At 34.2% G+C, this 25,761-nt stretch overlaps 16 protein-coding genes across 16 annotated transcripts; 6 read left to right on the forward strand and 10 right to left on the reverse strand.

Annotated features, from left to right (window-relative positions):
- Positions 1-59: 59 nt before the first annotated feature.
- HYPBUDRAFT_7146 (uncharacterized protein) lies at positions 60-1,075 on the forward strand (the record flags this gene model as incomplete). The annotated part of the gene is made up of 2 exons (XM_020223638.1): positions 60-106; positions 793-1,075. The coding sequence occupies 2 exons, from the start codon at positions 60-62 to the stop codon at positions 1,073-1,075; spliced, it is 330 nt and encodes a 109-aa protein (XP_020074865.1).
- A 261-nt stretch (positions 1,076-1,336) lies between these two features.
- On the reverse strand, positions 1,337-2,656 carry HYPBUDRAFT_153449 (uncharacterized protein). The gene has a single exon (XM_020221554.1). The coding sequence runs from the start codon at positions 2,650-2,652 to the stop codon at positions 1,342-1,344; it is 1,311 nt and encodes a 436-aa protein (XP_020074866.1). The 5' UTR covers positions 2,653-2,656; the 3' UTR covers positions 1,337-1,341.
- Positions 2,657-3,586: 930 nt separating this feature from the next.
- On the forward strand, positions 3,587-5,257 carry HYPBUDRAFT_157883 (arylsulfotransferase family protein; the record flags this gene model as incomplete). Its single annotated transcript, XM_020222323.1, has 1 exon — positions 3,587-5,257. One exon carries the CDS (start codon positions 3,587-3,589, stop codon positions 5,255-5,257), a length of 1,671 nt encoding a protein of 556 aa, XP_020074867.1.
- A 570-nt stretch (positions 5,258-5,827) lies between these two features.
- Positions 5,828-6,418, forward strand: HYPBUDRAFT_7149 (uncharacterized protein; the record flags this gene model as incomplete). The annotated part of the gene is made up of 3 exons (XM_020223639.1): positions 5,828-5,908; positions 5,961-6,361; positions 6,385-6,418. 3 exons carry the CDS (start codon positions 5,828-5,830, stop codon positions 6,416-6,418), a joined length of 516 nt encoding a protein of 171 aa, XP_020074868.1.
- Positions 6,419-6,469: 51 nt separating this feature from the next.
- HYPBUDRAFT_112260 (phosphoglycerate mutase family protein) lies at positions 6,470-7,543 on the reverse strand (the record flags this gene model as incomplete). Its single annotated transcript, XM_020218893.1, has 1 exon — positions 6,470-7,543. One exon carries the CDS (start codon positions 7,541-7,543, stop codon positions 6,470-6,472), a length of 1,074 nt encoding a protein of 357 aa, XP_020074869.1.
- A 204-nt stretch (positions 7,544-7,747) lies between these two features.
- HGT14 (Hgt14p) lies at positions 7,748-10,033 on the reverse strand. The gene has a single exon (XM_020221555.1). It carries the CDS (start codon positions 9,576-9,578, stop codon positions 7,773-7,775), a length of 1,806 nt encoding a protein of 601 aa, XP_020074870.1. The 5' UTR covers positions 9,579-10,033; the 3' UTR covers positions 7,748-7,772.
- Positions 10,034-10,106: 73 nt separating this feature from the next.
- Positions 10,107-12,289, reverse strand: PEP7 (Pep7p; the record flags this gene model as incomplete). The annotated part of the gene is made up of 1 exon (XM_020222779.1): positions 10,107-12,289. A coding segment is annotated over one exon (2,153 nt), but the record flags the coding sequence as incomplete, so codon positions are not given.
- Positions 12,290-12,473: 184 nt separating this feature from the next.
- On the reverse strand, positions 12,474-12,941 carry HYPBUDRAFT_126736 (F1F0 ATP synthase subunit e). Its single transcript, XM_020219360.1, has one exon. The coding sequence runs from the start codon at positions 12,926-12,928 to the stop codon at positions 12,653-12,655; it is 276 nt and encodes a 91-aa protein (XP_020074872.1). The 5' UTR covers positions 12,929-12,941; the 3' UTR covers positions 12,474-12,652.
- Positions 12,942-13,720: 779 nt separating this feature from the next.
- On the forward strand, positions 13,721-14,914 carry PTC7 (type 2C protein phosphatase; the record flags this gene model as incomplete). The annotated part of the gene is made up of 1 exon (XM_020218885.1): positions 13,721-14,914. The coding sequence occupies one exon, from the start codon at positions 13,721-13,723 to the stop codon at positions 14,912-14,914; it is 1,194 nt and encodes a 397-aa protein (XP_020074873.1).
- A 72-nt stretch (positions 14,915-14,986) lies between these two features.
- Positions 14,987-18,061, reverse strand: HYPBUDRAFT_149602 (uncharacterized protein; the record flags this gene model as incomplete). Its single annotated transcript, XM_020220218.1, has 1 exon — positions 14,987-18,061. One exon carries the CDS (start codon positions 18,059-18,061, stop codon positions 14,987-14,989), a length of 3,075 nt encoding a protein of 1,024 aa, XP_020074874.1.
- Positions 18,062-18,224: 163 nt separating this feature from the next.
- On the reverse strand, positions 18,225-19,310 carry HYPBUDRAFT_112122 (mitochondrial 54S ribosomal protein mL38; the record flags this gene model as incomplete). The annotated part of the gene is made up of 1 exon (XM_020218883.1): positions 18,225-19,310. The coding sequence occupies one exon, from the start codon at positions 19,308-19,310 to the stop codon at positions 18,225-18,227; it is 1,086 nt and encodes a 361-aa protein (XP_020074875.1).
- Positions 19,311-19,514: 204 nt separating this feature from the next.
- HYPBUDRAFT_12438 (uncharacterized protein) lies at positions 19,515-20,118 on the reverse strand (the record flags this gene model as incomplete). Its single annotated transcript, XM_020219319.1, has 1 exon — positions 19,515-20,118. The coding sequence occupies one exon, from the start codon at positions 20,116-20,118 to the stop codon at positions 19,573-19,575; it is 546 nt and encodes a 181-aa protein (XP_020074876.1). The 3' UTR covers positions 19,515-19,572.
- A 248-nt stretch (positions 20,119-20,366) lies between these two features.
- CAP4 (Cap4p) lies at positions 20,367-21,428 on the reverse strand. The gene is made up of 2 exons (XM_020223090.1): positions 21,330-21,428; positions 20,367-21,128 (listed from the first exon to the last, which is right to left on the reverse strand). The coding sequence occupies exons 1-2, from the start codon at positions 21,363-21,365 to the stop codon at positions 20,616-20,618; spliced, it is 549 nt and encodes a 182-aa protein (XP_020074877.1). The 5' UTR covers positions 21,366-21,428; the 3' UTR covers positions 20,367-20,615.
- Positions 21,429-22,233: 805 nt separating this feature from the next.
- On the forward strand, positions 22,234-23,514 carry HYPBUDRAFT_162638 (uncharacterized protein; the record flags this gene model as incomplete). The annotated part of the gene is made up of 3 exons (XM_020222575.1): positions 22,234-22,697; positions 22,959-23,204; positions 23,259-23,514. Exons 1-3 carry the CDS (start codon positions 22,639-22,641, stop codon positions 23,512-23,514), a joined length of 561 nt encoding a protein of 186 aa, XP_020074878.1. The 5' UTR covers positions 22,234-22,638.
- A 65-nt stretch (positions 23,515-23,579) lies between these two features.
- HYPBUDRAFT_167716 (TFIIH complex kinase subunit) lies at positions 23,580-24,712 on the reverse strand (the record flags this gene model as incomplete). The annotated part of the gene is made up of 1 exon (XM_020222780.1): positions 23,580-24,712. Exon 1 carries the CDS (start codon positions 24,699-24,701, stop codon positions 23,580-23,582), a length of 1,122 nt encoding a protein of 373 aa, XP_020074879.1. The 5' UTR covers positions 24,702-24,712.
- A 491-nt stretch (positions 24,713-25,203) lies between these two features.
- On the forward strand, positions 25,204-25,530 carry HYPBUDRAFT_7160 (uncharacterized protein; the record flags this gene model as incomplete). The annotated part of the gene is made up of 1 exon (XM_020223640.1): positions 25,204-25,530. The coding sequence occupies one exon, from the start codon at positions 25,204-25,206 to the stop codon at positions 25,528-25,530; it is 327 nt and encodes a 108-aa protein (XP_020074880.1).
- Positions 25,531-25,761: the final 231 nt, after the last annotated feature.

Here is a 25,761-nt window from a genome sequence, read left to right on the forward strand (position 1 = left end):
CCGTTAGTTTGCATGATGTGCCTTACAATACGATATAACTAAATTAGAAGCTCGTAAGTATGATTAATAAGTTTCGTTGTTCGGTTATCAAAAATGCTTATTCTAGGTTTTAAAATGAGACCCTCTAATTGATACAATGAGTACCATTATCTACATCAATTAGAGCTTGTCCTTTACAGCGTTGTGCTAAATATTTGAACCACTAGGTTGTTGTATTTTTCTTTTTTTTTTTTGCATCACAGATGCGAGGTCTCATTTTTTGCAACAATTATAACGAAAAAACAGGATTCGGATGGCATGATTTGGCACCATGAGCTCTTATCTTATTTTAGTTTCGAGAGTGATTACCTTTTGCAGGTGAAGCTTTCCTTCTAACAAAACCGAGGTTTTCTGTCTATCAAAATACATAGTAAGAGAAAGACAATTGGAGATCCATCAAACCGCCTTCTCTTGTAAAGTTCTAATGAAAATCTAACGGTTACAAGTATTATGAGCAGCAGCTCAAGAGTGTTTGAATAGTTGACTTTTTTCATTGGATGAATATCAACTGAAACATTTTACGAGATTGTCAAAATTTTCTTTTCTGTTTTCTAAGATACTTAGGCAGAGAAATACATTAAACTCCCTTTCTACGCACGGCAGCGCCCTGATCAATTTTAAAAGGCTCTATAGCTAGCAGCTCTAATCGTACTTGGAAAGAAGTTCTAAAGTCTGTCAATTCTCATAATGACTTATAGCCAGGATGACTACAGTTACTAATGTCTGAGAACTTCAACCCAGAATCCCTTATAGGGACAAATATGACAGCATACGTGAAGGTTTAAATGATAATATGTGTGCATTTATTGAAATGAATGGGATGACTATTTCAGAAGAAGATGGTGATTGGCAAGCCCATAAAGGCATCAAATTATTAAGATTTAGACACGAATCTGATACTTCCGTCCCGGAATTGAAGCCCATAGAAGCTCTAGATGGGTACGATGAGAGAGTTGACCATTTAAGTGAGATTCTCGAATTATGGGCCAAAATTAATGAAGATTTGAATAATAATCAAAGTGATACAATTACCTAGCTACATTTAACATATTTATCATTAAAAGTTATATTTATCATCAAAACTCATAATTAAAAGTTATATTTGGTTCTTTGCCTAATTATATTTTATAGTCAAGTAAAAGTATAACGGTAAGTTTTTTGCAATCAAAGATTCTATTCAAGACGAAAAGCTCTCATAACATATAGTAATATGTCCGAATTCTGAAGTGTAATTAGGCTGCAAATGACCGGCAAATGCAAAAAGAGATATTAATTCTAGATAGTTTTATTTTGAATGAAATTCTATTTCGGCTGATAGCTAGGAGGAGGAGGTTCTGAATTATTATTTGTAAGAATTATATTTGAGTTGAGACAAAGTTTATCAGTACTGTCACCTGGATGTATTCTAAGCTTCAAGTTTATTGATAAAACGTTATTATAAGCAATATTTTGTACACAGAAAGATTGAGTTAATTTGTTTGGTATTTCACAATCGATGTACTGTTCTGGCAATTCAAGCATGTGGAAATTTTCCCGGCTAGCAAGATGTTCAATTTTGGAGCTTATTTTACGAAATGCATCTCCATCTCCATGGTAATCAGCCGGGGTGAAATCGTTCAAGTCTAATTGATAGTCACAATCTTCGTCACGAAGAGTCCATTGTGAGTGCAATTCACACGCTGTCACAGCTGCAGTATAATTTACATAACTCTTTAATGAGACATTAATATGGGTAATATAAATTTTAGCTTGATCCGGATGGGCTTCTTTCTTTGACTCAGCAAAATTTTCAAAAAGCAAGCCACGAAATGCTTCGGGCGTGATTGGAATACCTAGAAAGATATTTATCTGATTCTTCAAGTTGGCTCCCTTTTGAATGATTCTCTCAGTAATTCCCTTTTCAGTCTGGATACTTTCTCCTGACTTAAAAGACATACCGTATTCAAAAGGGATCTTAATACATTTATGAGAGACCAATTTTTTGAAAAAATTTCTTTCAGTGGATTCGATTGGTTTAAACTTTAACCTGGTGACTGATGTCTTAAATGGTGGAAGCAAAAAGCCATCTCTGTTCAGAACGTGGGATGAATCAAACTTTAAACCTGTCCCTGAAGGATGAAAATTAATCCTTTCGAAATCGGACTGAGTTTTAGAAAACCCCGAGGTTTTATGCGCTACCCCAACCACGGCATATTGGATACTAGCAAAATCTTCCAAGTTATTATGGCAAAATGAAGGTGGTAACCTGAAGCCAGAGCTTTCATCTGGGATTTGTATTGAGAAATCATAGTAATAGCTTCCTGTAGTGAGAGTATGCTCATCACTACTCAAAACATGCTGAATATCTGGAGGTGGGAAAAGTTTTAAAGGAATCTCGATGAGTTTTATCGGAATCGTTACAGAATTAAACTCGCTCCGTGCTTGAACTCCACCTTCCGTCCGCTGAACCGTCCTATGATTCTTCGTTATTGAAGTTCCTTCAAATTTAACAATAATATCACGAATATCGGCCTTGTCCGAGACAGAAACAACCACCGTACCTAAAACAACATCACCGTAAGTATAATCTCTCCTGTCGTCTTTGAGAACTATATTCAATTTCATAGACCTCATTGTTTCCCATTGGCGACATTGCAAAACTTCAAAAGAATATCCATTTCTTTATATAGGGCTCGTATACTTTTACGTCAAGTGCAGGAACGAATGACGAAAACAGTAATAAAGCCTCTGCGCCGCATACTCAGTCATGATCAGCCTTTTGCGACCATGAAAAGAGACTAAGTTCCTTTGTTGGAGTCTCGAGACGTGCTAGCGGGGTCATTATCTTATCTGAAGAGGCCATAGAAGTGCTGTCGTCGGCTTAAGCAAGAGTTCCCGTTTTGGATCTATCAGTAGTACCTTGATCCATTGCCAGATGGGGCTGCGTGATTGGCCAGTAGTGACTTCGACTGAGAGAGTATGATCAATAGAAGAATCAGAAGGCTATCAGGGACTTTCCTTCTTATTGATAAGATCTAATTTGACGTTCATGCACTAAAGCCATATATAGCACACCAAGAAAGACTGTTTAAAATGGTTTTATTTAGCTGGAATGTTACATGTTTCGTTCTTCTCTCCTTGTTCTTTTAAATCTTGTTATGTGGAGCAAGATGGACAAAATCCAATTAAGTAAGCTATACAACTTCGGCTCAGACTCTCCATTAGGACGATAACCCCAGTACGTATACACAGCGCTTCAGATGAAGTTTGGCCGGCCCGATCCGAATGAGTCGAGGTAACGTGGAAAGACATCACAGACGATTCCATTACACCACCACCACAACCACCACCACAATACTCCTTGAATGATAATCGTTAGATGCCATCTAACTAAAATACATTTCGCTTAATGGCATTAATTGGTCAATGAAACAATACCAAATTGCAAAAAAAAGGATTAGCAGCCACACTTATCCTCTCACCGCACATGATTGCAAAATTGGAAAAGGTATATATATCTTGCAAATAGGACTCGATTGATAATGAACATGTTGCTTCAACAGACCCAATGAAGTTATCATCAATCTCGTTATCTTTCGCTAGCTTGCTAGCTGTTGCAACTGCTGATTGGCAGTACCGTTCAAGACCCGACTTGTCTCCCCCACAATTGAATATTACTATTCCTCCTAAAGATACCGCTCCTGGCTACTTATTCTTAGCCCCATATAGCGGGTTTGCTGATATTGGCACAACCCATGGTCCCCGTCAATCGGCACCTTATATTTTCACCGACAAGGGTGAATTGGTTTGGTCTGGGTATACTTACTTTTCAATTTGGGCTGCAAATTTTCAGGCTGGTAAAGTTAATGGTAAAGACGTGCTTTTCTCTTTTGAAGGTAGTCACAATCCTAATTATGGTCATGGACATGGTCATATTACTTTCTTGGATCAAAAATATCAAACAGTTCACGAATTGAGAGCTGGTAACCATAAACTCCTTGACAAACACGAGTTTCATATCATTAATGAAAGAACCGGTTTGGTTGAAATATATGATCCAGTTCCAATCGATTTAACTCCTTATGGTGGTACTCCTGATCAACAATGGATTGTTGATGCCAAAGTGCAAGAACTTGATATAGAAACCGGTGAAGTTTTATTCCAATGGTCTTCCTTAGAACACATTCTGCCTCATGATTCTGTTTTACCAGTTTATGAAGGTCAACCTGGGTTCGGTTATAACTCTAGTGATGCCTGGGATTATTTCCACATTAACTCTGTTGATAAAGACGAGAACGGCGATTATTTGATTTCAGCTAGAAATGCTGCTTCCATATATAAAATTGATGGTAAGACGGGTGAAGTTATTTGGAAATTAGGTGGGTTACCTGGTGTTACCTCTTCAGATTTTTCTACTAAGGACAAAAACTTAACTTTCTCTTTCCAACATCATGCCCGTTATTTGTCAACTTCAGAAGATGGCTCTCGTCAAGTCATTTCATTGTATGATAATTCTGCTCATGGTACTGAAAATAAAGATGGCCGTGAAAAAAATTATAAGAAGCAGTCTAGTGGAAAGATTGTGGAAGTTGATACTAAGAATTGGGAAGCTAAACTCTTATTTAACGGACCAGCTCCGGACAATTTGTTGTCTAAATCCCAAGGTTCTACTCAAGTCTTGGAAAATGGTAATGTTTTAGTTGGATGGGGCTCTGAAGGTGCTGTTTCCGAGTTTAATCCAAAAGGTGAAGCCATCTTTCATGCTTATGTTGATTCCGGTGAATTTGGTCATCTTGCTCAAAATTATCGTGCTTTCAAATTTGACTGGCATGGGTATCCTACCGAAGATATTGCTCTTTATAGTGAAGTCACAGAAGACGGACATACTATTGCCTACGTCAGTTGGAATGGTGATACCGAAACGAAAAGTTGGAAATTTTTCAGCGTTGATGAAAATGGAACGAAACACTTCCTCGAAGAAAAGAAAAAGGCTGGATTCGAAACTCTGATAAAGTTTGACAATAAGAAACATTCTAAGATAATTGTTGAAGCATTTGATCATAATGGTAAGGCCTTAGCTGCCTCTACACCAGTGTTTACCCAAAAACAAATCTTACCCTACAAAAAGGAATCAAGCAATGATCAAAGGATTGAAAAGTTAGAAAAAGAAGTCGGTCTTTTAGAATCAGCTTTAAACTATTTCGATTGGAGAACCCATAGATCTTCTTACGGGTTCTAAATATATGAGTATGTTAATCAATAAATGAGAGTATATTCAATGAACTTCTGTAGATTTGTCATTGCCTTGTAACTGTAGTAGCACTTCTCAAAAGTTCAAGTTTGATGATAATAGGTAAACAACATAATGTTGCAATGTTAAAATCACTAACTCTTTGGTGTTTTCAAGCAAAAAAGTTGAAAAAAATGCAAAAAATGCAAAAATTGCAAAAATCAAACTTTTTTTTTTTCCTTTCTTTTTACAACACCAATTCAATACATAGTATCATAGGAATACATATTATGAGAGAAAGATTTAGGCTAGCTTAAAGTCGGTGTGATCCATATCAATGTAATTATCGGATCTTCATTAAAAATTGGTCGCAAATTTTAACCCAAAGCAGAATTGCGAAAAATGATTGTGAAAGTATTTAAAGGATCGATTCATCAAATCAAATGGAACAACGGGTCAATTGCCAGCACTATGTCAGTCAATCCCCAGATCAAGTTTTTTTCAGTCAGTAATATAACAAAAAACACTCCAAACCTGGTCTTTCCAGTTTTGTTGTATAAAAATGTATTGACGGAGGAAATGACGAATCAAAGTATACCAGAAAAAGAAAGACAGCAAAAGGTTGAAGAATTCTTTAATGAAAACACTTGGAGAGTAGAGGTACGTTGAGCATTTTTGTATTCAAAGAACTGAAGAATATTCTAACAATTAGGCAACTTTTCCATGTATAACTGAGACGCATTATCATCCAAATGTTCATGAAGCATATGCGGTAATCCAAGGCTCGTCTACGTTGATACTTGGGTTGGATGTGAGAAACATTCCTTCTAAAATGACTTCTGATCAGCTTGAAGAAATTGAGAAGAAGACTGAGATTCAAGTCAAGCTTGGTGACGTTATCGTAATACCGGCAGGAGTATCTCACTGTTCCAAAAACTATACAAAGAATTATCGATACGTTGCAGCTTATCCAACTAACGGTGAAAAGTATAAATCTGTTGGGAAGGGACAAGTTGAAAGAAATGAAGGGAAATATGATAACCACGATGATATAGAGCAATCAATAAAAGCCGCTTTCCCCTTAGGAGATCCAGTTTGCGGAAAGGGTCCTGGGTCATTGGTTGATATTTGGACAGACAAATTAAAGCCAACTACAATGATCTAACGTGAATTATTTGTCTATAATTAAAGCTATATGAAATTCACTACTCAAAAAAACACCTATTCTTGACGGATACCTTTTACCACAACCGGTATCATACCTCCCGTAGGAATTGTATAGGCTCTATGCCCAATAACACTTAAAAATGTTTTTATGGTTCCACCGTGAGAAGTGATGGATATCACTTGATCTTCGACAGAATTGGATTTATGATGTTCTTCATCCCAATATTCATTAAATAATTTTTGTAAAAACCCGTTTGTACGCAAACATTGTTCATCTGCAGTTTCTTGTCTATCATCAACGTATAAATTATCATTTTCTTCAAAACCTGGTTCAGTGATATATCCATATTTCCCAAAACGTTCCAAAATCTTAGTTTTAGTAGATCTTTTATTACAGATATGAAATCCAATGATTTCTCTAACATTTTCAACGATCAAAGGTTGAGCACCTTTAGGGAAAATATCATTCCATGTTATTAACAAGGTATTACAGGATCTCTGTAACGGTGAAACAATGAATCTTGAAGGAACTGGAGCTCCTTTAGACAATTGTTCTTTCCAAGCTTGATTATTTTCTTTTGCTTGATTTTCACCTAATTCTGTTAATACCGGGTCTGGTCCATAAACAAGGTCCCCATCATTTTCTAATGCATGCCATTTTCTCCTCCACTCAGCAGATCCATATCTTTCAACAACAACATTATGATTACCTTGACCATGACGCGCCAAAAACAACAATTTATAAATTTCATTATCCTGAGCTTGGTTATTCAATTCATTCAATTGGTTTACAAGCTCAGACCACGGTTTGGTAATACCAAAATCACTTTCTGCGTAATTGAATATCAAGTCATCAGTATCAAGATCAGATTGTTTGAAGACTCCTGGAACGGATTCAAACTTCCATGGATATTTAAGCTTTGATTCCAGATCTCTTTCTTGACTTAGTTCTTCTATCTTTTGATGGTAAAGAGGGATTCTTTCACTACCACCCCTTGCATCCGCATAATCTTGTTGTGTGGGTATTAGCAAGGACATCTTACTACTATTTCTCCCTTGGAATTCAAAAATGCTCTGTAGAAAAGAAAAGATGCTATATTTAAGTCGGCCCTTCAGATTTCGGCTCATAAAATTTATTGCGCACAATTTAAACATCAACGAACTCCACAATAATTTTGGCATCAAATAATACCAGAGGTTTTATATAGCTACAAACACCAGATTCCTGAAGATACTACACCTCAAAACTATATAGAATATTATTATTAAAACTAAAACTTCGTAAAAATTCATAAAAAGAAATAATGATTAAAAAAAGAAATAAAGAAGAAAAGAAGATGCAAAAAAAAAGAACCCATCATGATTTCGTAAATAAACCGGTATGTTCGATATTTTGGATTTCGTTACTCTTATTGGTATCCAATTTATATAAGTTTCTATTTTCATGAGCAAGTGTGTCTGATTCAGCTCTTAACTTGGCCAAGACGAATTTGTGAGCTCTATGAGCAGGTAATGAACGGTCAAACAATTTATCCATATCTTCAAGGGCAATCCCTTTAGTTTCAGGAATGAAAAAGAAAACAAAAGGAATAGATAAAGCAGCCAAAGCAGCAAAGAAAAAATAAATCCCGTATTGCATTGATTCAATCATTCTGGTAGTGAATCTTGACATTATAAAAATAGGAATCCAGGAAACTGCAGCATTAATTGCTTGAACAAAAGAACGGATATTTTGATCGAAAACTTCACTACCAACGACAAAAGGACCACCTGACCAAGCAAGAATGAAAGAGGCAATCCAAAGATACATAAAAACAATGGCAGCTGTACCACCAGGGCCAGCTTCAACACCTTCTTTAGTTGGATCATTAACTTTTAAATAAGCACCAATATACCAGAAACAAAGCGAACATACAAAGGAAGAGCACATGAAAGCCTTACGTCTTCCAAAAGTATCCACAATAAATAGGATATAGATAAAAGTACAAACGAATTTCACCACCCCGAATAAACCTGTTGAAAAAAGAGTTGAATTAGTACCTTTAACTCCTAAATTTTGAAAAATAGTAGGAGAATAATAATTAATAGCTTGAATACCCAAAAAATTCTGGAATAAGAAGAGACAACACGTTAAACATAAGCGAAATAAAATTTTATGATTTTTGAAAAAAACTTCTTTGAAAGGATCCCATAATCCAAGCCCAACTTTTATATTTTGTAAGTCAATATTTTCTTTAACTTGATTGACTTCATAAATAATATATTCATCGTCTTCAGGTAAATTTCTAAACCAGGTTAAATTTTCAATTGCCTTATCGTATTTACCAATACTGAATAACCAACGAGGGCTTTCTCGCATAACAACACTACCTAATAAGAACAAGCCACTAGGAATAAGCTGGATTGCAAATGGAATAAACCATTGTTTCTTAGAAGAGGATATGTGCGAGTCAACCCCATAATTAATCCAAAAACCAACCAAGTCACCTATACGCCAACCAATTTCATAACATGCGATCAATCTTCCTCTTTCCGCTGGAGGAGCTATTTCACTCAAATACACTGGAGTTAAATTAGTTGAAAACCCGACACTCAATCCAGCAAGCACTCTTCCAACGTATAAAGGTGCTAAACCATTTGCCTTCGAAGCAGCCAACATAATAGCAGAACCTGCAGTAATGGCAACAGCCGCAATTATAAGAGACATCTTTCTTCCCAAGTAATAGGAAAATGGATATGATATTAAAGCACCAAAGAAACAACCAGCGTGGAACACAGATATAATATTCGATATGATATTATTTGCTTCAACGCTTGATTTCCCATCCAAGCCAAATTCCAGCTTGAAAGAATCAAGAGCAACGGTTCCTCCAATAAAACCTCCATCATACCCTATAATGATGGCAGCAGACGATGCCAAAAATGCAGTCACGTATATTCTCCAATTATAAACCTCACGGGGCGTAGGACGTTCTTCTACTCTTTCAAACAACTTTTTCAACATTAACGTATCCTTAACATTTTCATAAAAGCCCTTCAGCTTTTCTTTGGAATGGGAATTATAGTTTTTTATAGATATGGATGCATCTTCAATCTTCGACTCGATACTGTTTCGATTAGATTCAATATGGTCAAGCGTACTTCCTCCTTTATTACTCGACATTTCCAATACTTGATGATGTCACACACAGCAATAAAAGTCTTCCATAATCTGTCAACTCTACTGGAAACTCTGGGGTTTTTATAATGACTTTTATTAATGAACAAACCCCAGCAAAAGGGCAAGCAAAAAAAAACTCTGCTCGTTTTTTTCCGTTTTCGAAACAATCTTCCATCGATCTTGCCTCTCTGCACCAGTTCTAAGCTTCATCTCTTACAAAGTTAACTAATAAATGGGTTTGTATTGAATAACATGAGGCCAGCTAGCGCATGCCAATGGTGCAATACCCCACAAAGCTTGGGTCCGGTACCCCAGATTTGCATTTTTGAACATAGTTTTGAGTATACATTTGCTACAAAAAATGGGGGATCTCCCATGCCAGATCCCCCAAACCAGACGGCTGGTAGAGTGGGGGTTCCTTGGGGGATACTCTTTAGATTTTTTTTTTTTTTTTTTTTCACAAAATATATTGGAGATTTTAATGAAAAAATTTAAAACTGAATAATACCATTCTTAATTGAGTTATTTCAGAACTGCAACAAGCTTGATAAGAAAAGGTGATTAGAACCCGTAATCACCTAACTGAATTTCTAAGGATTCGATTGTTTTGGAAAGTTCTTTATCATTTTCGATCAAAGGAGTCAACTCATCGAATTTTCGTTGCTTTTTAGTATCTGAGATCATATTACCAATTATGAATTTTTGTTCATTCATCACCATCAATTGCTCTCTTAGTTCTCTGATTTGTTTTTTGGTAAGTTGGGCTTGGGGCGGTGGTGGAGAAGCTGGTGTTGGAGTTGGGGACTTAGGAGTTGGGGACTTAGGAGTTGGGGATTGAACGTCAAGATTATTTGGTGATATGGATCGGTTAAGTTTTGCTTGTTGTAATATGCGATTTTCTCGTTCTTTAAACAATTGGTTTAATTCTTTATAATGTAAAAGGTGTTCTTGTAAGTAGATTAAAAACCCATTATGAATGTTATTAATCAAAGGAGAATAAGTATGATATTCTTCATTAACGGAAAAAGTTCCAGTTTGGATGTTTTTATTGAAAAAGCAATATTTAAACCTGTTAACTGAATCTTCCAAATCTTTTATGAACCCCATGAGTTTGTTTCTTAGCTTATTAATTTCATTTAAATCACTTTCATCATCTTCAATCAATTGTTTGTATTTTGAAGTGACTTGGTTAATATTGTTTTTAATCATTAGTAGTTCATCATATTTTTTAAAAATTGGTTTTTGATCATCACTATAATCGTTCAAACTAGATAATCTCCAATCAAATAATATTCCATCTTTACAATTTTTACAACATCTAATAGAAAAATCTTTGACGAAATTCTCATTGATTTCCATTAGTTGATGCCAATTTTCTCTAACTTGCAAGGAGTAATTTAAGTTTGATAATTTATCAAGCAATTTATTGATTGGAACTATTATTGAACAATTTTTGCGTTCACCAAACGAATCATCACAAACTATTTGTCCACATAATCTGCAATGATGTTTTCTTATAATAAAATTAAATTTTGTAAAACAAATTGAGCAATTCAGATGCACTTCATCACTACTCCAATTATCTTCGCCAACTATTGAAATTTGCTCTTGTAGTAATATTTCTTTATTATATTTTTCCTGATTAGAAACATTGAAAATAGATAACATATTGAAACTTATTAATGTATCGGATTGATTATTAATTTTCCAAAGGTAATTATCAGCCATTAAATTAACTAGCTTGATAAATTTTTTCTGTAATTTAATTCTATTAATCTGTTGTTCATCAAAAGATTCTTGTCTTTTCTTTTTAAATTGTCTTGTTAGGTCATTATATTTTATTGAGGTACCTTCAAATAAATCTGGTTTATTAAAATAGCAGTTTTCACAGCATCTACTCCAAACTCCTTTACTGGAAGCTTCATAAAGCGGTAACTTTTTAGCAGTAGTTGAATTTCTTAATCTGATTTTATAATGGGTATGTTGATTACAAAATAAGTCACCACATTTTCGACAGTTAACCATTCCATTTTTAACATTTAAAACTTTGTTACATTGAGAACATCGATTTGTTGAAGATTGTGACGGTTGTTTCCAATGGCTTCTATTAATTTTTGAATCATCGATCTTTATATCTTTACCGCCGAGTTCTTCATTTGATATATTATCTCTAAAAGTAAAGCCTTTATTATCATCTAATAGATCCAAGTTAATCGTTTTCTTCAGTGGAGAATTTATAGTTATATCAGGTACATTTTCATTATTAGTTTTACCAGTAAGCCAATTTTTCAAATCTTTACCAATGGAATCACTATTTATCAATCTTGGTAATGTTAATTTGGAATCTTCTTTGTCATTATCTTCAAATGAGTGAACGTCATCTATATGTTGATTCAATTGGTTCAAAGTTATCATATTTTCATTACATATTGGACAAGTTATATCACTGTTACTTATCAACTCATTGGGTTGGTCAATCTCGTCACTCGAGCTTTCTTCTTTGATGGGATGGTCGAGGTTCACCCCGCGATCGTTTTGCTTTAATCTATTTGGAGTTGGACTCAATGCATCGCCCTTTTTATCAACATTACTTGCAAATAGCGATTGGCCTGATGACTTATTATTCACATTTTCAGGTGACTTGAACGGCGATCCGAGAATTCGTCGCTTACTCGACGAGTCTCTTTGATTTGCGGACGATCTCCCGGTCATTCTATACAATTATACCGGTCTATTCGAAGTTATATTCATAGTATTCTTCTTAACCGCCGTCAAGAGGTAGTTTCTGATATTTCGAACTTTGTTAGCGCGGGATAAACGCTGTCCCTCCCTCGGAACTCAGCACCAATTACGACCACGCCAACCGTACGAGTCACGTGATATTTCTACAAATCAATACCGAAGAATATGTATATTCTAAATACTTTTAGATTAGTTTTTAGGTGTTAATTGAACTTTCAATTAGTAGATAAGTTAAAAGTACAGTCGATGAAGGCATGAAGGGAATATATAAGATTCGTATAAATGGATAAATGGATGGTGGGTAGTATTCATGATAATTCATTAGATGTAGACATTTAATCTAATTTTTGAATCAAAGACTCTAAAGCTTTACCGATATCCAAGTTTGGGTCTTCCCAGTTGATAGAACCAGATGCTGGGGCAGCACTTTTGGCCGGGTGTAACTTGGCATATTCTGCTTTAGCTTGTTTTATTAATGCTTCTTCTTTCTTATAAGCAGCATCAACTTGTTGTTGTTTGGCGGTTGATTCTAACCCATATCTATGGTAAGCACCGTAAACGATACCAAAACCTAAAAAGGACCATCTGAGGACGTTGAATTGAGTAGACATGACGAAGATGTTGCTGACCTAGACTATCTGACTTGAACTAGTATATCGTTAAGTTTCTTCAGCGATTTTTCCCTGAATTTTTTTTTTTTTCACTCTTTTTTTTTTTTTCCTAACAAAAACAAAAAAAATCATTTTTTCCTCGGAATTGTAAAATTTCATTGGTTGAGAAATTGTAATTTTGGGATGTACGGGTGTTGCGAGTAAAACCGAGTACGAGGAGTAAATTGATGGACTAAAGAGTTTTGATAGTTAAATAGCAGAATGACACTTAGTATATTTTAGTAACTTGAGAAAGTAATGTACAACTTCCAGCTCTATTGAGAATCTTCTTGATGTTCTCGTGCATAGACATCTCTTGACTAATTTGAATATTTTCTTTTGGGTGACAAATCCACCTTCGGGTTCATTTATGAAAGCCCTTTTATTCGTGTGACTCCCTCATCATATTGCAGTGACTTTCACAAAAACTCACGCATCATTCTTCACTAATTCGCTGTAATCCTTCCTCTGCCTTATGCATAATCATTTACTTATTCCTCCTTTAGTTGCAAATTTTATTTATTGTTTCTCATTCTGAGATTTACTTAACATGCTCCAAATTGCAGTTTTACTGTCTTAACCTGTAAAAGACAAAATGATTATGTAATTCAAAAATTTTTTTTGGGATGTACGGGTGTCAAAAACTTCAACTACCTGCATACAAGCGCGTGGCCTGGAAAAGACAGCACGGGCTGATAGCAGGAGATCTTCGACCGTGTTTAGTCTGTAGGTATAACTAGGCTCTTGCTGCTTATGGTACGGAAACAGAGTCGGGTAAATAGTGTTTTCTTTTATTTGGTAGTATTTTTGATATCGATGTTGCTATCGTTTGGAGCCAAAAGGGCCTTCCCAATCTCTAAAAATGTTTTAAATCTCGCTAAAACTACTCCGATCACAAGTACTCGTCCGTTGAGTTTCAGTTCATGGGGGGCAGGATCTGATGGTACTGCTAATGGTGATAAGAAAGCTTATAGCACTCATACCAATAATGATGTTGGAGCATCCAGTAGTTCCACTGCAACTGCAACAACAACTACATCATCTCATAACTATGAAAGTGCTAGTTTTAAATCATTGATTAATTATGATGTATCGGTTGCATTTCAACCGAAAAACCGTACTGAATCGAATTTGTTCAAGGCCAAGAACTCTCCCAAATCGACTTCCGCCATTGAATCACCATCTGGTGAAGATAATTTGTTTGTCTCTCAACAATCGGAAGATGGATATATTTCTCTAGGTGTAGCCGATGGTGTTGGAGGATGGTCTGAAGCAGGGTATGATTCAAGTGCTATCTCAAGAGAATTATGTGCTCAAATGAAGGCAATTTTTGAAAATTCAAATGAAAAATTATCATTAACTCCAAAAAATTTATTGAATAATGCTTTTGATAATATTTTACAATCGCCAAAAGTCGAAATCGGGGGTACTACTGCTTGTTTGGGAATCTTAACTCCTGATTATAAATTAAAAGTTGCTAATTTAGGTGATTCTTGGTGTGGTGTATTTAGAGATTATAAATTAATTAATGAAACTAGTTTCCAAACCCATAATTTTAATACTCCTTATCAATTAGCTAAAATTCCAAAACAAATCATGAAACAAGCCGAATCTCAAGGTAAAAGATACATCATTGATAATCCAAATATGGCTGATGAATATCTTTGGAACTTACAAAAAAATGATATTATTATTTTCGCCACTGATGGTGTCACTGATAATGTTATTGCAAGAGATATTGAAATTTTCTTACAAGATCAATTTGATTCAAATTCAAATCCTGATTTAGATAAAATTTCGAAAAAATTCGTTAAAGAGGTTGTTAAAGTTTCTAAAGATCCTAATTTCCCAAGCGCTTTTGCTCAAGAATTGAGTAAATTAACTGGTCAAAGATATTTGGGTGGTAAAGAAGATGATATAACCGTAGTTTTCATTAAAGTTACGTAGTCAAACTATATATAATATTGTGCACATCTCTATAATAAATAAATATCCATTTCTTTATACATCTTTTGTAACTTATTCATCCATACTCTCAACTAATGTCATAATTCTTTCACGTTGACTCTTCATTTCTTCCTTCTCTTTCATCATATTCTTGGTAAATGTATTATCCGATGGTAATCCAAAATTCTTAATGTCAGTAGTCTTTCCTTTTTTAGTTAATAGACTGAATGCAATCTTGCCCTTGCCTCCGGCACTAGTTTCAGCTTTTGGATTCTCACGCTTTAATATTTGCGATGGTAAGGGATTTAATTGTTTTGACCTTTTGCTTTGATTTTCTTCAAATGATTCATTCACCATTTTCTTGAATTCTCGATCAAGAATATCGGCAAACTTAGCATCGTCATCTGGATTAAATTTATTTGTCTCTTCTTCCTCTTCTTCATAATCCTCTTCCTCATCGTCATCATCGTCATCGTCATCATCGTCGTCTTCTTCGTCTTCAGCATCGTCATCATATATTACCTCTTCCTCACTATCATCTGAATCAGAGTCATCAGATTCACTTTCAGCTTCTGGCTCAATATCATCAGCATCGCCAATGACTTCATCTTCCTCGTCGTCTTCGTCTCCTTCTTCTTCATCAGTAGCTTGTGTCTTTTGCAATCCTTGTTTCTTGATAATTGACTGTAGCTCAACCAAAACGTCATTCATGGATGGATACCTGGTCAATTTATCTTCGCAAAGTTCTTCACATTTTTCAAATGTTTCATTGATTCTAAATCCCAATTCAATTGGTATTGGTTGACTTTTACATAAAATATAATATTGGAAGAAAACCATAAACACTTTCAATAATTCTTGGTTCTTTCTCTTTAAACTATTCAATCTCTTCATTCTTCTTTCAGAAACCCTTTTTTGTGGTACCTCTTCTTCAAGGCTGACAATGGATTTCAAAGTCTTTAAAAGGACACTCACCAATTGAATTCTGAAATAGTTGTCAGGTGAATCAATAGAAACCTTATAATTCATCGGGAGTGGTTGATTGTTAGGGTGTCCAAAACATAAAATTTTATATAGAGCATCGTTAATCAATGTAAAGCTGATTAAACCATCATTAAAAGCTGATCCGAGAAATGTCATTTGAGATAATCTCAGACGATTATATCTATAATCATTTAATTCCATTCCTCTCAAAGTGTTTTCTAAAATAGCGTCAATTACTCTTATTAATAAAAATCTCATAATCAGTGGTTTGGATAATTTATTTAATACATTTGACAAATAAGGTATAGATTCAAAATTAGTCATTTCAGGTTTTGACATTACGTCAATTAAAATCTCTAATAAATCTTCTTGTTTAATCCAATCAATCGATTTTAATATATCGGTAACTGTTCTACTAGTTTTATCATTCAATTGATATCTTAATAGTTGAATAATAAATTCTTGTTGAGGAGTATAATCTGGTTTTTTCATACCACTAACTTTAGTTTGTGGTGGTTCAATGATGTACAATAAGTTTTTAATACCTAACTTATCATTTACATTTAATTTATCATCTTTTTGTTTAAGTTTCAATAAATCGACCATTTCAGTCATTAATTCACTATATTCAGGTTCATTCAATAAGAACAAACCACTCTTTTCATAAACAATTGACAAAATATCCATATTATTAGTTGAAGTTAAGTCAAGGGTAAGTCTTCTGATTTTATGGAATATGATATGAATTGGTACTAATTTGAACTTGATTAATTCAGTGAAAAAATTGATATTTTTAAAATTAATAGTATTTCTATAAAGCTGAGATCTAAACCCCTTATCCAATTGATCAACTAACTCGTCAATTAAGTCTTTTGATACGGAACTAGTTATTTTCAAAAATCTAGCGTAGAACCTTAAATTATCAATATTGTCAACTTCCATAAAAAATTTTAGCAAACGGTTTTTAGTAGCTTTATTATACAAATTCAGCTCAAAAAACTCGAGGGCTAATAAATCTATTTCTTTATCAGTAATTGCTTTTTCTAATTTGGTAATGAAATTTTGAATACGTTCACCATCTTTGACTGACTGGTCCAAATTTAATTGATCACCATACAGTTTCTGTAGTTCTTCTAAAGTTGGAATGATTGTATAAAAAAATTGTTCTTTTATATCACCCCAGACTTTGAATTCGTCTTCATTAGCTGATTTACTTTTCACTACCTCAACCACAGATTCATCATTAACCTCATTCTTTTTGAACTCTTCCAATTCAGGTAATTCAATATTTAAAGTAGAAGATAAGAATTCAGCACCTGATTTCAATTTTTCATAGAGAGATTCAACATCAGATAAGTTTTCAGTGGATTCATCTAAAATTTTACCAGTTCGGATACTGCGTTTAAAGTTTTGTTTCAATATTTTATTTCTTTCAGTATTTATATCAACCAAAGACTTCCAAACGAGCTTTGAATAAGTTGAAAAGATCAGTTTAAGATTTGACCTTAAGGTATCATCTAATAAATCATTATCGGTATAGATTATTGAATGAAATCTTTTCAAAAAAATTTGAACAATCGTTAGTGAGTTTGATAAAGATTCATAATTAAGGATATCTTTCAAAGTACATATTATTAAGGGGTCACTAGCATTCTTAATATATCTTTTTATAATAAAATCAGGTAGTAAATCTTTATGACAATCTTTGATGGTTCTGAATACACCAATTATTTGAAATTCCATTAATAAACGTAGCAAGTTTTTCTGTTTGCTAGATTTATCCTCGTCCTTATTCTGGTTTGTTATACCGGTTAAGAAGTTACTCAATAATAAAGGAGTGAACTCGATTGAAAATCTTTGATGTAAAGCACTTATTATTTCGATTGCAGCCAAAATATCGTCATTTTTATTTACTTTTACCAAACCCTCTGAGATGGAGACTATGATTTCAGATAAGTACTTTTCCAATGATAAAGTTTGGATATCTTTTAAGATATTTTTATATTGGTCCTGGTTGATCGAAATTCGAATTTTCTTAATGAAGCCGGTGTTTTTCTTTAAAGATGAATCGAGTTTTGCATTCGAGTTAAATACAGCTTCACCATTCCAAGCCCTGGTATTGAGGTCATACAACTCCTTCCTTCTTCTATCAATATCTTCCATTCTTGAGGAGGAGTAGAAGACGATATTTTTCAGATTTTTTCAGATTTTTTTTTTCTGTCTCGCTCTGCTTTACCAGAAGCACAAGAATATAGTTACAGAACTTATAGATGATAATATAGTAAGATGGATGAGATTAAATATATTTACAAGAATTAGAAAGTATTTACACCATTGGAGCATCTTTACGGACTCTGTGGAAGACCTTAGGTTTTGGTAAGCCATAAGAGAAATTAGTAGCTTTTACTGATCTATCGAAATGTTGTCTCCATATATGAGCACCAACTGGGGTTAAGTTAAAATTTTCAGTGAATTCTCTTATATTGAAATAATCTCTGGCTATTTCAGGTAAGGAAAATTTTTTACTTTGTTTCAAGACCCATAAACAAGCTCTTTGATTTGGGATATTTTTTTCTGGAGTTAAAGGTTGGTAAGATTTGAAACACCATTCGTTTTCATGGTTTAATAATTTTTCAGTGTTTAAAGTATTATCGATATTATTTAATTTAACATTGGACAAACCGTAGTTCAAACAGGTTTTGAAAGAGTTTGTTGATAAATCTGGAACATCAGGGTTAACAATTAAAATGGTGTATAATTGATCTGAGTTATCTAAATTGTCAAAATCAATAATTTTAATGGTAGGAGGTTTATTAACGGCAAAGGCAGGAAGTATTTCACCAGGAGTGATCCAATTTGAAAAAAGTCTATCCGTGTTATGAGGGAACTTTATTTGAATATGACATTTTGGATCTAAAGTTGGTAAAGTATCAGGGATCATTTTCAATGTTTCTAATCTTTGCATAGTAAGCATTAAATCTTTATTTTCCCATTGTTTTTTGGTGAAATGCTTATAAACCGGTTGACTTAAATCAAGTTTATCGGAATGAAATTTAACGTTATATAAAACTTCTGGATTATATTGTTCTGCTTCAATTAACAAATCATTTTTTTTAACCAAGTCAGTTTCTTGGTCGATTTGTCCGTATATTTTAGATGCTTCGTTTTCTAATAGGTCGTATGCTTGTTGGAAAGTATCATCAATCAACTCTGGAGAATGATACGAGGTTTTCAAAGAAACATCTTTAACTGAAGCAGGTCCAACTGCTGGATTGATGGGATTGAAGATGTCTGACTTATTTTCTGGAGTAAAAATCTTCAAACTCGAGGATCTTTTGGAAAATTCAGACCAAACTCCATTAGAACGAGAAGAAGACGAGAAGCCTCTTACTAATCTTGGGAATCTTAACATTGTTTGGGGGTCTTGATGGGAAGTTATTACTCTAAGATGATAAATTTTTCACTGAGAACCAAATAAAAAAAAAAAAAAGTGAAATGGACAATTAAAAGAGTACTCTAATTTACGCGCAGCGCCCATACTTAAGAACGTGCTGAGATTTACACACATCAATACTTCTATACATAATTGCAAAATATATATTAATTGAAAAAATGGGTAAAAGGCAAGAATTGAATACATAAGACATAACAAGGGGGAGGAGATGCAAAGGGGGTTAGTCATCGATGATGGTTGGATTCAAAGGTAACTGATCAAAGGTCATAAATTGATCATCATTATTAATGTTCATACTAGGGAATAAACCAGGACAAATCAAGTTATCATTTAGTTCATCTTCATCGATTTGATCGGTGATTTCATCTTCTATCTCATCGTAGTCGTCATAATCATCATCATCATCGAAGTCATTGAGCAAATTAGTTGAAAAAGAAGTGAAAGTTGGAGAAGGAGGTTCTAAACTAAAGTCAACTGGTAAGCTAATTGAAGAATTTGAATTATTATTCTTTAAATGATTTAATTTGAAAATATCAATGGGTTTTAAATTCATAAGATTAGGTCGTATATAAATTAATGAATTATCAGATAATGATCTTGTAATTTGGATATCTTCATTATTATTTTTAATAATTGGAGTGGATTTTGAAGTTGTTGAAACTACTGGGGGAGGAGTTATATTTGATCTAGATAAATCAATTAATTCATAATCATTGGATTCCATTTGATTAAGAAATTCATTATACAGTTCAACTGGGTACAGCATTTTGAATCCCCAAGATGAAGATGAAGATGAAGATTAAGATGAAGATGAAGACAAAGATCAAGATGAATAATTTTTGAAAGGTTCTCAAGATGAAACAAAAAAAGAAAACACACTTATTAATCTAATAAATTCCGTTGATTCACAATCATAAGGCATTATCATGTTGCCTTATGCGGTTGTGGTCGCTGTACTAATAGCACGGGTATCGGCATTTGCTATTTCACTAATTTAATTATTATTCTGCTCCTTAGACAAGAGTTCCATTCCGATAAACTATCCTTATCCCATGCTGGCACTCTACATGGGGTTGCTATTATAACTGCTATATTCATGTAGTGCCATAACAGTTTCGCAGTAGCAAATCCTATTGTTTTCTCATCGATAAACGGCACTAAAAAAGCAAATTCAAACAATACTCAGAGTCAGATCCTTTAGGTCCGTGACTAAGTGGATGCTGGTGTAAGGGTCGTTATATTGAACTACTTATTAAGGGGAAACTACTTATTGAATGAAAGAGGAGGAGTGGGCACTCTTTCTCCTTCTCTTTCACGATTCAGACTTAATGCAATCACTTTACCTTGTAATTCTAAAGTATAATCTCTTAGTTGTAAATTTTCTGCTCTTAATTCTTCAATGGTTTCCTTTAAATGAACAACTTCTCTTGCAGTAGCTTCTAAATCCTTGACGTATTTGTCTTTTCTTTGTCTGAACGCTTTTTGAGCATTTCTATTTTGCGCAGCTCTTTTGGTCCCCGATATTGGTCTCCCATTATGACTTAATTCATTTTCTTCGCTAGAATGATGACGTATAGGTCCTCCAGTAGACCCGCTTCTTTCCTTCAACCTGCTGGCATCGGCTGCAGCAGCAGCAGCTACTGCTGCCACTGCTTTGGCATCGGTTTGTTCCTCGTGGGGGTGTTGATGCTGTTGATGCTGCTGCTGCTGCTGTTGTTGCTGCTGCTGCTGCTGATGTTGTTGTTGACGCTGTTGTTCGTCTTCATGTTCTCGCTCCTTTTCTCTTTCTCTCTGCTGCTGTTGATGTGCCTGTTGAATGTGTGCTGCAAACTGTGCTGCTTCTTCTTCAACATCATGTTCTTGATGCTTGGTACTCCGGTTGGCATTAGCCACCGCCGCGGCCGTCACATCCTCCACTGTAGGGAAGTCCGGGTCCTGGTGTCTCGCAAACGTTGGGTCAATGTGCTCTTCATTATTGGGATTTTCATCCTTCCACTGATTAAAGTTATTCATTCTTGCAACCAGTAGCTGTACTTGAATTATGTAATTTTGGTGCTTTTCTTACAAATCAACGGTTTGTTTTTTAATGAAAAAAAAAACAAAAAAAAAAACAAAAAAAAAAACAAAAAACAAAAACAAAAAAGGGTTGACACACTACCATCACGTGACTGCAAAACACCCATGCACCAGAACGAGTTTTTGTGAAACCGATTAAATCCCTTAAAGATAAACTCCACGAGACCTTAGTAGAGGTTGAAAACGATAAACCATGTTGAACAGCCCCCGGTATGCATTGAGTACGCGTAAGACGAGTAATTTTTTCCCCAGTGAGTCCAACGGACAGAGCTTGAATCAGATCATTGATATAAACTCTGATTTATTGAGTAGTCAGCTTGATAAATTATCGATTGATAAGCCGTTTAGATCAATATGGAGTCAATCGGAGTTTGATAAACCCATGGTTCCGAAGTTTAATATCTACTCGGAGAAAGTGAATAATCCAACGTTTATACCAAAGAGTAATTTAAGTAAAGCAATTGAAACAAAATTAGGGAAGATTCAAATCAAACTACCTAATTCAAATCAAAAAATCAAAAAATTAGGTAATAAACGATTATTTAATCACTTAGATGATTCATTTATTAATTATGGTGAAAATTATGTTTCCACTTTTTACAAACGGAATAAAAATCGATACATGTTTATAAAAGAAAACACAACTAGTTTAAAAGTGAATTCGGTTGGCTCAAAATCTTGGGTTGTGATAAAGTTGAGGTTGAATAACAAATTAGTGAAGAAAAAGCTAAAAGTTGATATTAACCAACTTCCAGTTTGGAACCCAATCCAAAAAAAGCAAAAGTAAATACATGATTGTTAAAACTTATCATCACCAGGTTAACCTGGGGAAATGAAAAGACTAGCATTCATGTTGATGCTGAACTTACAAAAGCACTTATGATTTTAGTGTAGACATGAATATTATAGAAAATCTACCACACTAATAGACTTTATGATATATTGTTCAAGACTAATTGAATACACTTGGTTATGCTCATATGGATACTGAATTGAAACATGGACAATCAAGTACATTTCGTGGTATTATAACTAATGCTGAAGCACATACAAGAATGGACAGTACATAATACGAAGAAAACTGCTGATGTAGATGTTAGTATGCATACAGACGTGTAATACGAGTATATTCTTAACAAGTTTATTTTGCAGCCTGAGCATACCGTTTGTCACCTTGAGCGAATTGCTATAGACTCTCGTTGCAACAATTATGTTCCCAAATATGGGCTTAAAAGTTCCGAAATTAGATGAATACTGGGAAGAACAGATGTTCTGATGTAGACTTAAATATCTTTAGTGAATGATTATTTATTCCAGCGTAAATGTAGCATATTAGATCTTTCCATATACTTAGGAGAGCTTTCGTAGAAGGTAGAGCATATGGTGGGTGCAATACTTTGTAAATATCAAAGAACGTAGTCTGAAAAGAAAAACGTTACTGACCAACCATCTAATGCAACCTCTAGATATTGATGAAGTTGATTTCTTATCCAAGGCAGCTGGCTGTTAACCAATTGCTAATATTGATAGTTTCACTGAAGATGGATTAGGTTCTGCCGATTTCATTGAAGAAATTGAATCTTCCGGCTCTAAAATTGTTAAAATCACCGGTGTTAATCCAAAAAATATTAAATCAACTGTTTCAGTCATAATTAGAGATGCCAATAAATTGAATTTGGAAACTGAAAGATCTATTCATGATGCTTTATGTGTCATTAGAGGTCTTATTAAGAAAAAAGCTTTAATTGCTGGTGGTGGTGCTCCAGAAATAGACCTGTTTAATGAGAGAAGCTAATAAAAAATCAGGAGTTGAACAATTTGTTTATCAAGAGTTGCCCAAGCGTTAGAAGTTATCCCAGCTACTTTAGCTATAAACGCTGGTTTAAGTCCAATTAATGTAGTTACTTATTTAAGAAATAGACATGAAAACGGTGAACAAAATGCTGGTACCTCTGTAAGAAGATCTGGCACTTCAAATCTTCAACATGTCTTACAACCAGTTTTAGTTAGTATTTCATCAACCAGTTTGGCTTCTGAATGTGTTGAAGCAATCTTACGTATTGATGATATCACTTTTGGTCGTTAATTCTTTTTGTATACACTATTCATTTCAATTCCTCCCATATACCATTTAATACATAAATCTATATATTATTCTTTCGTTAACTGTTTGATTTTTCTCTTTATTAATTTATTAGGGTTTAAAGTGAAAAAGCATTTTTTATCTATATTAGCACTTTCTTCCTTAGTGGTTTCAGGTATTTGCTTTGATATCTTTACACATTTTCTAATTGTCCTAATGATAAGCTCATATTGTTCTCTTTGCGTTTTTTTAGATTCATCTTCTTCCTTAGCCTCCTTCTTTTCACCACCTTCTTCTTCTTCTTTAATTGGTTCTAGCTTCTGTTCTTCTTTGTCCGATAAAAATTTTCTCTTCAAATATTTCTCGGTTATACGTTTATCAACGTCATACATGGCTGCTAATGCTATTTGTGGCGGTGTGAATAAAAAAGTGGCATCACTGAGTATCCCATACTTAGTCAACCATTGTTTGGCCTTATCATATAGGCTCCCTAATGTATCTATATTAACATCATACATCACTGGATCTGGATGTAACAAAATTGCTTGAAAATCTAAAAAAAAACCATATAACGGTCTAAATGCATGATGAACAAATAATGTGAATTTTAGTGATTGTAATATTATGAATTCAAGATCAAGTATATCCTTTGGTTCAACTTTTGGAATTAATTTACAAAATGATTCAATGGATATAAAGTAATTTTCTGACTTGGCAGCTAAAAATAAAACAGTATATAAAACATGTTTTGGGTGGTATTGCATAGCAGAATTAACCAAGTAAAACCTCTTGAAAAATGACATGGCTGTTGCCTTTACTTGTGTAGGCATATTGAAAAAATTTCCTGTTACTAGTATTGAATTGCAATAGTATTGCAAATATTTCACCTCTTCTTCCTCTGTTAATAATTCTAGCATCTTGTCGGCTGTGAATTCATTCTGCTGTTTTTCAAACAATTCTGGATTCTCATTTGCTGCTTTACTTCTAGCCTCCTCGTATTTTTTAAGTGCTTGTGCCCTTCCTCCTTCATTGGTCTGTATTTTAGTTTCCTTCAACGATTCTACTGTATAAGACCACATGCGATATTGACTGGATCTTCGGTACAAATCATCCGTCGACACTCTTGGCTTCGTCTTCACAGGCTCTTCTGTTTCTATATCATTTTCCTTCTTCACTTCTGGATCTGGCATTGTATAATAACTTGGTATTGGAAGAGTAGTTTGTATAGTCAAAAGAAAAATTGAAAAATAGAAAAAAATTGAGTACTAAATATTTATCGCACATAACACGGCTTCTTGATAAAGTAGTATACATTGATAGAATCTGAAATACATAATTCTATATAAATTAAACCAATGTGGCTGATATTGATAAACCTTCTTAATACCAGTCTTTTCACTTTCCTATGGACCTCTTTTTTTCACTTCATAGACTTGTCTGACAGACTTTAGTTTCTTCATACTTTCTCTTTTTAATTCTGGCATTTCTGTCAATACTCTCTCTATTACAGAAAGTCCTTTTCTTCAGGAGTCGGAAGTTAAGGGCTCTTTTGCCCTCATTGTCCAATGAGTCTTGTAATTCGGTCAATTTATCTTCTTTAGCGGCTTTAACTGCAAGTTCGTTAATTTGGCTGCAATATTTTATAAATACCAAAGAACGTAAACTGAAAAGAAAACTTCTTCTAACTCCAAGATGTCTACTCGTGAAACATATGATACTTATTTGGAGGAAATGATGGCCAAAACGCTAGGAATTACGGTGACACGAGAATCATGGAAAAGAATGTCCCCATTTGAACGGTATCAAACGGTGGCAGATAGCATGCCTGAGCAAGAGGTCCAACGACTTTTGGCTAACGTCAGTGGACGATATTTTTCAATTCCGATGGGAGTAGACGTTGGTAAACCGGAGACCATCGTCCGAAAGAGATCCCATAAATGTGACGACCATTTCCCCGATGCTAACAGGGGTACTGTTCTCCAGATAATCTTTAGCTTAAGAGTTCAACTCATTTCTTGATAGGCTGACATTTTGCATTACTTACAAGCAAGTAGCGCAAGAATATAGTACAGTCTAGTCAGCAAAGCCAGCCATATGCCATATACGCCAATTACTCAACTTATCAAGTAACGAGCAGTTGAATAGTAGAAACAGTATAACATAACAGTATAACATAACAGTATAACATAACAGTATAACATAACAGTATAACAGTATAACATAACAGTATAGCAGTATAACATAACAGTA

Source organism: Hyphopichia burtonii (assembly GCF_001661395.1).
Source record: "Hyphopichia burtonii NRRL Y-1933 unplaced genomic scaffold HYPBUscaffold_6, whole genome shotgun sequence".
NCBI lineage: Eukaryota > Fungi > Ascomycota > Pichiomycetes > Serinales > Debaryomycetaceae > Hyphopichia > Hyphopichia burtonii.

Coding starts and splice junctions, on each gene's coding strand:
- HYPBUDRAFT_153449 (XM_020221554.1), bottom strand. CDS start 2,652: ATGAGGTCTATGAAATTGAATATAGTTCTCAAAGACGACAGGAGAGAT.
- HGT14 (XM_020221555.1), bottom strand. CDS start 9,578: ATGTCGAGTAATAAAGGAGGAAGTACGCTTGACCATATTGAATCTAAT.
- HYPBUDRAFT_126736 (XM_020219360.1), bottom strand. CDS start 12,928: ATGTCTACTCAATTCAACGTCCTCAGATGGTCCTTTTTAGGTTTTGGT.
- CAP4 (XM_020223090.1), bottom strand. CDS start 21,365: ATGAATAACTTTAATCAGTGGAAGGATGAAAATCCC. Junction 21,129..21,329: donor AGTGGAAGGATGAAAATCCC/AATAATGAAGAG, acceptor GAAAGAGAAAAG/GAGCGAGAACATGAAGACGA.